This window comes from Pygocentrus nattereri, chromosome 1, assembly GCF_015220715.1.
Source record: "Pygocentrus nattereri isolate fPygNat1 chromosome 1, fPygNat1.pri, whole genome shotgun sequence".
Classification (NCBI taxonomy): domain Eukaryota; kingdom Metazoa; phylum Chordata; class Actinopteri; order Characiformes; family Serrasalmidae; genus Pygocentrus; species Pygocentrus nattereri.
In genome coordinates, this window is record NC_051211.1 from 19,942,232 (window position 1) to 19,953,878 (window position 11,647).

Genomic DNA, 11,647 nt, shown 5'->3' on the forward strand with positions numbered 1-11,647 from the left:
TCTTGATTCTTGGTCTTCTTACAGTTTTCCATAATAGAAATTATAGGCGTTTTGCATGCTTCTCCTAATTTCTGTTTAAGCAATGTTTCTTCAAGTCTAGTCTGATGGTAAATCATTCAGAGGTTTTCATGTGCAGCTGCCTGAGTCGGCTCAAAACATCCATCCATCCATTTTCTAAGCCGCTTCTCCCTCAGGGTCGCGGGGGGATGCTGGAGCCTATCCCAGCAGTCATCGGGCGGAAGGCAGGATACACCCTGGACAGGTCGCCAGTCCATCGCAGGGCAGACAGACAGACACAGGCAGTCACTCACACACTAACACCTTGGGGCAATTTAGCATGTCCAATCGACCTGACTGCATGTCTTTGGACTGTGGGAGGAAACCGGAGAACCCGGAGGAAACCCACGCAGACAAGGGGAGAACATGCAAACTCCACACAGAGAGGACCCTGGCCACCCGGCCCGGGAATCGAACCCAGGCCCTCTTCACTGTGAGGCAACAGCGCTACCCACCACGCCACCGTGCCACCCGGCTCAAAACAAAGTAGCAGATTTTATTGTTGACTTTCATGCATTTTTTTGTGTAAACAGAATGTATAGTTAAAGACGCTGGTGTAACACTAGTTTATAATTTAAGTCGAATATACATAATGTCTCCAAGACTATATTTTCTCACATGAGAAACACTACGAGATGCTGAGGAATGAGTTCATGCTTTCATAAGCTTTCACATCTTGGTGAAACAGAAGTAATAACTCTTGTGTTTTGATCCTGTGATTCTTCTTTGTAAAATTATGTTTTATTGTAGAAGAGGTGAATGCCTACACAGCCGCAGTGCACAAGTATGGAGCGTTTCCTTTCCTGCTGTCAGGAGCCTTCACATGCTTGTCTATTAAAGCAAGAGCACAGCAGGGATTTCTATATTCCAAAGACCTGAAGAGTGACCAAGGCTGTGTCAGTATGTAGGTCCCTTCAGTGGGGTCTTTTTATTTAATGTTCTCCTTCAGTAGTGATTTGAAATGATTTGCACATGAGCTACATCTCTTGCCCCTGCGGCTCCAGGCCTGACTCTGTGCCTGCAAGCGAAAGGTTATTTTATTAGTCATATTAGATCTGTGGTCACATTACATTCCTTGCAACGGGAGAGTTGGAAAAGAAGACACAAGAAACAAGAAAAGATTGTGGCAACAAAGGTTATACACTTTCTGCAGAAACCACACCCAAAGACTTTGATATACAAATGTGTGTTAAAAATGTTCATGTGTATACTCACCTTAGTTGATTTTTTTTCATTTGATTTGAAACGGTGTAATATTGCCTAGGTTACTTGCAATCCCCAACAGTTTTGTGATACATTTGTTTCATTTCTCACTGACTTTTGACTATTTCTGAATCCTCCTCCAGAAATAAATGATGCCCCTTTGTACGTTTTCTCCTTTTCCACATTGCCTCACAAATTATATTTATGTACCAAAGGCATCTCGAGATACCACCACGAGGAACAAATCAGACTCATGAAATCAAGAGAGATGTGAGAATATGGTATTTCAAAGCCAGTTCTCAGAAAATGTCTCCTGGCACTCTCCACACTAACATATTTTGAAGACGAGCACAGAAAAGTACTGGCAAGGAGGTACTTTACCTCTGCTCGGAGCTTGGAGAGAGTTTCCGGCTTCACAAGCAAAGGAGGAGGCTGTATCACTGCTCAGTGTGTGGAAGGAGTCTTATACAAAATTGTGCCTTCAAAACACACCAGTGCACTCACACAGGAGAGAGACTGTATTACTGCTCAGAGAGCGAGAAGAGTATTCAAAAACTCACACCTGCGAAAAGAGAGAGGACAATGATTCTATAATCTTGGTACTTAAACCAGTCAACATCTGATATGAGTCAAATAAAAATAACTAATTTTCAATACCAGTGTGCACTGCTGGGCAAAAAAGGGCACAAAAGGGCATAACATCACGCTCTTAATGGTCTTACCAAATCATTAAACCAAACAATAAAGTAACTTATTATTATTTGTGGCACTTGCTCTTATCCAGAGTGACATTGAATTCAATCATTTTACACAGGTAGGTGAATTTAGTGTTAGGAGTTTTGCCCAAGGACTCTTATAGTGTAGGGGGCTTGCCCAGGCAGGTGATTGAACCCGAGTACAGTGTAGGAGGCAGAGATGTTACCCACTACACTACACCACTCACTAGAATTTCAGAGTTTAATTCAAAATGCTGTATTTCCATGTGTAACAAATTTGGATATAATGAGTTTTTGAGAAGAAAAATATTTGTATTTATTTTATTTTATAAACATTTTTATTTGTTTAATAAAGGTAAAGTTAAACATGATATAGCATTGGTAGTTCTTGTATGCATAAAGCTCACTTCTAACTATTGGGCGGAAAAGATCTTGAAATTGGCTTTTAGAGTTTTTTGGAACAAAACCCTATATATATATAGTATATAGAACTAGTATATAGTATATAGAACTTTATATACTATAGTATATAAACTATAGTTTAACTGCACTGATGGCTAACAAAACATCATTGAATGCCATTTGCAGGGCGCTTCAGATTGTTTTGAAAGAATATATGAAACACAAAGTTTTTTTTTTCTGGACAAATGGTTTCTGTCTGGCTAACATTTACAATACTGTGAAAGGTTCTCTTTGGTGCAGTTTTAACAGAAGTGGAAAGAAAGAGTCCAATCAAAATATATGTTGTTTGTAAATTATTCTTTCTGGAGAGCTCAGGGAGAAATGGCGCATTCATTTATTCATCCATCCATCCATCCATTTTCCAAGCCGCTTCTCCGTCAGGGTTTTATTTATTTATTTATTTATTTATTCATGCTAAATCAAATAGAAACACAATAAAAATTCACTGACTATTTTGTGCAGTTATTGATGTGCTGCCCAACGTCCAAAATTTGGACTCACACATCAGGTCAGTTTCCTAGAAATTCATTTGATTAACATATTGGTATTATCACTATTAACAGCTGAGCGTTATCATCCAGCCACTGCGGTGCTTCAGCTGTACTGCTACCTGTTGTCTATATTGTTACAAGGCATTTCTCACATCAGTACATTTTCTAGGACATTTCTTTGGTTAATCCTTATACAACCTTTGTTTTGGTCTAACATCTTGAGGAAAAACAAAACGTGAAATGGAAAATTTATATTTTACTTTTTTTTCCAGAAAAAAAAAAAACAGTAACAATGCGTTAAAATGTGGAGAAGTGAGTTCTCTGAAGAGGAGGTGGACTTACTTTCACCTTTTCAACCAAACGTAATAAAGTTTGGGGCACCCAAACTTTTGCATTCGCCCGTTGCAAGGTCTAATCTCAGAGTGCGTCAGCTGCGCCCCCTGCTGGATACAGAAACATCATCATATAGAAACGAAACTGAAAGAAAGAAACACGCAGATTCGTCTTTCATCAGGTATGTTTATTTTGCTGTGATATATAAACAGAAAAAAACGAACTTAGATCAGCGTTTGCAGTTTCATTTCACGGGGTTCAATCTTCTTGTGTATTTTAACAGCTTTTCTTAGATTAACTAAAGTTCAAGGTCATCAAAATGGCAGAAGCGCGTTCCTCCCAGGAGATGATGTGCTGCTGTACTGTAGATGTTAAAGATGTATACATGGACGAGTGTCTATGGAACTTGTGTGGTTTGTTAACAGCTTTTTTTCCCTTTATAATTTGGTCAATTCATCCACAAGATCTTTAGTTCTCAGTTCTCTTTGTAGAGCACTGTACAGAGCTCTGTAGAGATTTTAGTGGAGATGTTGCTCCACCCTCCTGTAGGCCCTGTTGGATACAAAGCTGTTTTGATGAAGGAGGGCGAGCAGGGTGCGGCTGTAAAGATCTGCAGGATCTACTGATGGTGTGGGTCAAATACAGAATGATTGACACTTAGGGAAGCAGGGGCTTCATACGTTATTAGCAGGAGGACTAATTTTTTATTAGTTTTATTATTTAATGTTATTCCAAGACATGATGAGTTCTTGTTTGCGCAGCTTCCAGCTCAGTTTAAAACAGTGTTAGTTCTACTGCACTTCTTCAACTGTAACAGCACTTTTAATCCTAATTTTTTTGCTGTTGTTATTTTTGTTTTAACATGTTATTCTTACTGCAACTGTATGTTTATGTTTCGTTTAATTTAAGCTTGTTTATGGTTTTTGGTTTCATTTAACTTGTTATGATTTAAAAAATGCTTACTGCTGTCTTTGTATTATTATTATTATTATTATTATTATTATTATTATTATTATTATAAAATAGATTATATTTTGAGTGTGGAAGCCTTTTCATTTAAGTTAAATTTTTAATCAACTATTTGCAGCACACTGTTTTTGCCAAACCAGCAGTGGGACACAAAACAAGTCACATATAAGCTGTAGCTCACATATACAGATATTTAAAACTTTATCAGACATTTAGAGAGCAGTTTTTCATTTGTATGTGGCAGTTGAACAGCATGTCATTCAGCCAACTTAATGCCTTTCTCTGAGTACCACTGAAGGAGCTGATGTTATATGGTGACCTGTTCAGTCAACCCTACTTGAAAAAACAGGTAGAAACCATTAAACGGTTCTGTTTTTGGACATGCTTTGTAGTCAGTAATGGTACATTATTTTGACAAAAGTATATGGACACCTACACAGTACTTTTATGCTACACACAGCTATTCTAAATTCATAGGCATTAATATGGAGTTGGTCCCCGCACTGCAGCTGTAACAGTGTCCACACTTCTGAGAAGCTTTCTACAAGATTTTGGAGTGTCTGTGGGAATTTTTTGCCCATTCATCCAGAAGAGCGTTTGTGAGGTCAGATACTGATGTTGGACAAGAGGGCCTGTTCAATGGGGTTGGCACAGCAGCAAGAAATATTGCAACAGATTTGATGGCAATAATGACTCCCAATAAAGGCTCTAATCTGTCACTGGAGCAGTACCCCTCTTGTCACTGGGGTGAGTCCTTCAAGGGTACATCTCAGTACCTTAAGTCAGAGAATATAACTGTACCATAATGCATTGAAAATCTGTTTTCTATGTTGTATTGACTCCACACACCCCGTCTCGTCTCCAGGCTTTTTATTTTATTGTTCAGTTTTAAAACAATAGATTAGGAAAGGGTACAAATACGTACTTTTCACCTGGGAAAAATGTATTAAAAGTACACAACTGAACTTTAAAACCACTGCTGTACCTTTGAGGCTACATTTATATTGTTTGTACAATGAGATATGAATGAAAGATGAATGAGAAATGTCAAGTCAAGTCAGCTTTATTGTCAATACTACAATATGCAAAGGACATACAGTGTACTGAAATTGCGTTACTCTCTGACCCCATGGTGTAACAATAGTATTAAATAGAGGGTAAACAGGAAAAGTGTGAATTTAAATAGACACTTAAAAAACAAAAACACTTCTTCTTTCGGCTGCTCCCATTAGGGGTCGCCACAGCAGATCATCTGCCTCCATCTTGCCCTATCCACTGCCTCCTCTACTTTTACACCACCCATCTCCATGTCCACCTTCACTACATCCATAAACCTTCTCTGAGGTCTACCTCTTCTCCTTCTACCCGGCAGCTCCATCTCCAACATTCTTTGCCCAATATATCCACTATTCCTCCTCAACACATGTCCAAACCATCTCAACCTGGCCTCTCTGGCTTTATCTCCAAACTGCTCCACCTTCACTGTCCCTCTGATCTGCTCATTTCTAATCTTGTCCATCCTTGTCACTCCCAATGAAAATCTCAGCATCTTCATCTCCGCCACCTCCAGCTCAGCCTCCTGTCTTTTAGACAGAGCCACAGTCTCCAAACCATACATCATAGCAGGACGTGTCTTGTAAACCTTCTCTTTCACTCTTGCTGCTATCCTTCTGTCACACATCAGCCCTGACACCCGTCTCCACCCACTCCATCCTGCCTGCACCCTCTTCTTCACCTCTTTTCTACACTGTTCATTGCTCTGGATGGTTGACCCAAGATATTTGAAGTCATCCACCTTTCCGACCTCTACTCCTTGCATCTTCACCTTTCCACCTGCCTCCCTCTCATTCACACACATGTATTCCGTCTTGTCTCTACTGACCGTCATTCCTCTCCTCTCCAGTGCAAACCTCCACCTCTCCAGATTCTCTCCCACCTGCTCTCACCACAGATTACAATGTCATCTGCAAACATCATGGTCCATGGAGCCTCCTGCCTGACCTCATCTGTCAACCTTTCCATCACCATTGCAAACAAGAAGGGGCTCAAAGCTGATCCCTGATGTAACCCTACCTTCACCTTGAAACCATTTGTAACTCCAACTGCACACCTCACCACTGTCTCACTATCCTCATACATGTCCTGCACCACCCTAACATACTTTTCAGCTACACCTGACTTCCTCATACAGTACCACATCCTCTCTTGGCACCCTATCATATGCCTTCTCTAGATCCACAAAGACACAATGTAGCTCCTTCTGACCTTCTCTGTACTTCTCTACCAACACTTTCAATGCAAAAATTGCATCTGTGGTACTCTTTCTGGGCATGAAACCAAACTGCTGCTCACTGCTCACTGAGCCTTGCTTCAACAACTCTTTCCCATACCTTCATGGTGTGGCTAATCAACTTTATACCTCTGTAGTTGCTGTAGCTCTGCACATCACCCTTGTTCCTAAAAATGGGGACCAGTACACTGCTTCTCCACTCATCAGGCATCCTCTCACTCTCCAGGATTTTGTTAAACAACCTGGTTAAAAAGTCCACTGCCTTCTCTCCTAAACATCTCCATACCTCCACAGGTATGTCATCTGGACCAACTGCCTTTCTATTCTTCATCCTTTTTAAAGCTGCCCTCACTTCCACCTTACTAATTCTCTGCACTTCCTGATCCACTATCTCTCCCCCCATTGTCTTCCTCTCTCTCTCGTTTTCCTCATTCATTAGTTCTTCAAAGTACTCCATCCATCTCCTCATCACTCTCTGTTCACTCACTAGTACATTTCCCTCTCTATCCTTTATCAGCCTAACCTGCTGTACATCCTTTCCAGCTCTATCTCTCTGTTTTGCCAAACGATACAAGTCCTTTACTCCTTCTTTACTGTCCAGCCTCTCATACAGCTCATCATAGGCCTGAGCCTTTGCCTTTGCCACCATTCTTTTCGCTATGCGACTAGCCTCACAGTACTCCTGCCTACTTCCTTCATCTCTCTGGTTATCCCACTTTTTCTTAGCGGCCTTCTTCTGAATACTCTTCTGGACTTCCTCATTCCACCACCAACTTTCCTTGTTTTCTTTCCTCTGACCAGATGAAACACCCAACACGTTCTTGCCAGTTTCTTAGCCCCTTAGCTGTAGTTTCCCAGTCCTCAGGTAGCTCCTCACTGCCCCCAAGGGCCTGTTGCAATTTTTCCCTGAACTGCCTGCAACCATCCTCCTCCTTCAGCTTCCACCATCTAATCTTTGGCTCTGTCTTCACTCTCTTCCTCTTCTTTGTTTCTGATCTCATTCTACAGACAACCACCCTATGCTGCCTTGCTACACTTTCCCCTGGCACCACTTTACAATCTCCAATCTCCTTTAGGTGGCATCTCCTGCTAAGGATATAATCCACCTGTGTGCACCTCCCTCCACTCTTGTATGTCACCCTGTGTTCTTCCCTCTTCTGAAAGTGTTCACCACAGCCATTTCCATTCTCTTTGCAAAATCTACACCCATCTGACCTTCCGCATTTCTGTCTTTCACACCATACATACCCAGCACCTCTTCATCCCCTCTGTTCCCTTCACCAACATGTCCATTGAAGTCTGCACCAATCACTAATCTCTCCTCTCTAGGAACACCATCTACCACTTCATCCATCTTACTCTAAAATTCCTCTTTCTCCTCTAACTGACAACCAACCTGTGGTGCATATGAACTGACCACATTCAAAATCACACCATCAACCTCCAACTTCAGGCTCATGATCCTGTCTGATATTCTCTTTACATCCAGAACACTTTTCCCAAGCTGTTCCTTTAGGATTGTCCCTACTCCATTTCTCTTCCTCTCTCCACCATGATAGAACAGTTTGAATCCACCTCCAATGTTCCTGGCCTTGCTTCCTTTCCATCTGGTCTCCTGGACACACAGAATATCTACCTTGATCTATCTATCTCTCCATCATGTCTGCAAGCTCTCTGCCTTTACCAGTCATTGTCCCTATTCCCTAGAGTCCCTACTCTAACCTCCACACTCCTGCCTTTCCTTCTCTCTCTCTTTCTAACCTGCCTTCCTCCTCTCCTCTTTGAGGGTCTTCGACCTACAGTAGTCCAATTTCCACCGGCACCCTGCTGGTCAACAGCACCGGAGGCGGTCATTGTTAACCCGGGCCTCGACCGATCCGGTATGGCAATCATATTTGTGATCCGCATGATAGTTTTGGCACAAGTTTTACGCCGGATGCCCTTCCTGACGCAACCCTCACCATTTATCCGGGCTTGGGACCAGTACCAGGAGTACACAAAGTACACCCCTAATGGCTGGTTTAAAAAACAAAACAAAAAAAAAACACTAAACACTAATCATAAAAATAAACAATAATTGTAAAAAACAATAAAATAACAATTGTACGTAACAGTGTAGTAAGTTCCCTGCAGTATTAAAGCTGTTTAGAGAACAGTTCAGCATGTATTTTTTCAAACTACATTCTCAAGAAAGCAGGAATTATAAGAATCATTTACAGTTTTCTTCCTTTCTACATTTCTACAGTTTGTTGGTACAAAGGTTGTCCTGGTTGAGAGCTTCATTCCAAAGATCTTCCAATCAAACTGAATTGTGACAACAAAGAGAACTCGGAGAAAACAGTTCTGGCAGATTAGTTTGTTTTAGCTGATGATCTTCTGCCAGTCTGTACTATGGCAACAAAGGGGGCTCAGGCAGCGGAGGACAGAAGCAGCAGTGACAGTGATGACAGCATGACTGGACCTCCAAACTTCTCTGCTGAGGAGAGGTTAGTGTAACTATTGATTTTTTTAACTGAAGTCAATTTGATCTCAAGCTGTTTACTAATATTAATGGTCTTAAATGTGTTTTATTTAATTTTATCTGTTTATGATAGAGGACTCCCTGATGATCTCCTGAAGAACAGCAATGAGTTCATAAGACTTTATGAAAAGCATCAGCCTGAACTCCAACAGAATATCAAGGATCTGGAAAAGAGCTCAGATGAGTTTTTATGTAAATATGAAGAAGCAACCAGACAGAGTAGAGCAGGGCGAATGTTGGCAGGACTAGGAGCACTAGGAGCTGGAGCTGGAGCTGGACTTTGTTTGGCACTGGCTCCCTTCACTCTTGGTACGTCCTTGCTTGTAGGAGCAGTTGTGGTAGGGGCAGGTGCAATATACAGCCTGAAAGGTAACAGAAATAAACATGAGGAAGAGGAGAAGGCACTTGAAGATGTGAAGAAAGCTCTGCAGACGTTCAAGACAACAGCTAGAATAGTCACCAAACACTTACACAATGTCTGTAACCAGGTTGAGGAGATACTGCAGTACCAAATAGATGAACAGTCTAGATTGTTAAAATCTGAGGTAAGAGAACTCAGAAAGCATACCGACGTTTGGTCACAGCTTGCAAAACTATTTAAGTCAGCGGACCTACAGAGACTGTTAATGCAGGGAACAAGAACTATAGCTTGGACAGGAAACATCAACCCAATGATTACAATTCTGTTAGATTTATTTGATTTCCTCTATATTTCTGAAGATGAAAGAACGCTTAGAGATTTTGAAAAACTGAAAAATAAACAATCTGGAATGCAGGTGTATGAACTGGAATCAAAAGCAGGACGGTTCATTTGGACGATGAGAGAAACGATTAATCATTTTCAGAACACCTTAAATGAAATAATCACTTTGAAAACGGAGGTAGAGAACACACTTTTACCCAAGCTGAATAAGTTTGCTACAGAAAAAATGATGACAAGAGTTTAAACTGATTAAAAAGGACATAAATATGCAGCTTATTCCTTAATGGCTATGAGAGAACTGAAGTGCTACAGAAATTCAGTTGAAATCTGTTGTTTTATATTAAAGACTAAAACTGAGGAAACACGTTTAGCTTGCATCATTTATAATTTTCCATGTACAATGGATGACTGCTTAATTGTCTGTGTCATTAACTACTGCCACCAAGTGGCTTTAATGTATAAATGTTTTTGTGTGTGCTGTATGTTATCCCAGTGAATACAGCTGGTGCCTATCAAAAGGAATGTGTCATGTCATGTTCTATCTGTTCTATGTAAGTACTTTTATATCTTTTCAGTACAAGTGCCTATGTTCTAGAAATATTTTAGTAAATTTTTTATTTTAGTAAATCTCATGTTTTTGTTTTTATCATTAGGCTTTTATATTAGCTTTTTTCTTCATTTTAATCATAACTGACTTTTAACTATATAAGAATTAAATAATACAAATTTCTTTATGCTTTAGGTTAACCTAACTCTGCTCAGCTTTTAGTGTGCATTTCAAAGGCATTGTCATAATAACTGACATTCATGAACAGCTCTGCTTCATTAATATGCGCTTTGCATACTGAAGTATTTTTTAAAATGTATTATATTGCTGGTTTTACAAGACAGTAGTGCGTCCTGCTATGATGTATGGTTTGGAGACTGTGGCTCTGTCTAAAAGACAGGAGGCTGAGCTGGAGGTGGCGGAGATGAAGATGCTGAGATTTTCGTTGGGAGTGACAAGGATGGACCAGATTAGAAATGAGCAGATCAGAGGGACAGTGGAGGTGGAGCAGTTTGGAGATAAAGCCAGAGAGGCCAGGTTGAGATGGTTTGGACATGTGTTGAGGAGAAATAGTGGATATATTGGGCAAAGAATGTTGGAGATAGAGCTGCCGGGTAGAAGGAGAAGAGGTAGACCTCAGTGAAGGTTTATGGATGTAGTGAAGGTGCACATGGAGATGGTTGGTGGGAAATAGAGGAGGCAGTGGATAGGGCAAGATGGAGGCAGATGATCCGCAGTGGCGACCCCTAATGGGAGCAGCCGAAAGAAGAAGAAGAAAAAGAAGAAGATTATATTGCTGGTTACATATCCATGTATCTTTGCTTCTTTTAAAATATAAGGAATTAAAACTCAAGAACTGTGTCGTGTAGTTTGAACTGTTTCTTCAATTATCACCACATCTTGCATGCTTGATCTCTAGTGTAGAGTTAGACAAGCTGCTTTCTCTGCTGTCTCTGCCAGGAGATGGAGCCAAATATCCAAAATAAAACTCAATGTTAAAAAGCACAGAAAGGTTACAGTAACAGATCTTAATAGACTCAATGGCTGCAGATTAACTTGCACGGTGTCCTGAGGCTTCCATTAATACCTGTTTATTAATTTCCCATTTTTTCCTCTCTCTTTTTTAAAACTGTCCACACAGTTAGAACATCATCACTCTGTTTGAACCAATTTATAAGCATGTTTTACCCCATGTTTGAACACATTCAGAGACCACAGTTTCCAAAATTCTTCAATTTGCATCTCAATCAGCCTCAGCTTTTACAGGTTGATCACAAACATCATGATGATCTCATGAAATCATTTAAAACAACAGTGTCAACAGAGCTTTTCTCTGCACTCCTTCTACTGTCCTG

General features: G+C 40.5%; 1 protein-coding gene across 2 annotated transcripts; it reads left to right on the forward strand.

Annotated features, from left to right (window-relative positions):
* Positions 1-3,381: 3,381 nt before the first annotated feature.
* Positions 3,382-10,263, forward strand: LOC108442567. Of its 2 annotated transcripts, none has more exons than XM_017722665.2 (3): positions 3,382-3,443; positions 8,767-9,007; positions 9,116-10,263. In XM_017722665.2, exons 2-3 carry the CDS (start codon positions 8,913-8,915, stop codon positions 9,987-9,989), a joined length of 969 nt encoding a protein of 322 aa, XP_017578154.1. In that variant the 5' UTR covers positions 3,382-3,443; positions 8,767-8,912; the 3' UTR covers positions 9,990-10,263. The 2 variants fall into 2 exon arrangements, with proteins under 2 accessions (XP_017578154.1, XP_037393283.1); XM_037537386.1 differs by lacking the exon at positions 3,382-3,443 and adding an exon at positions 4,600-4,978.
* Positions 10,264-11,647: the final 1,384 nt, after the last annotated feature.

Excerpts from the sequence above, each read along its gene's own strand:
- LOC108442567 (XM_017722665.2), top strand. The coding sequence starts at position 8,913 with ATGGCAACAAAGGGGGCTCAGGCAGCGGAGGACAGAAGCAGCAGTGAC. Across the intron at positions 9,008-9,115 it reads AACTTCTCTGCTGAGGAGAG|AGGACTCCCTGATGATCTCC; the intron begins GTTAGTGTAACT and ends TGTTTATGATAG.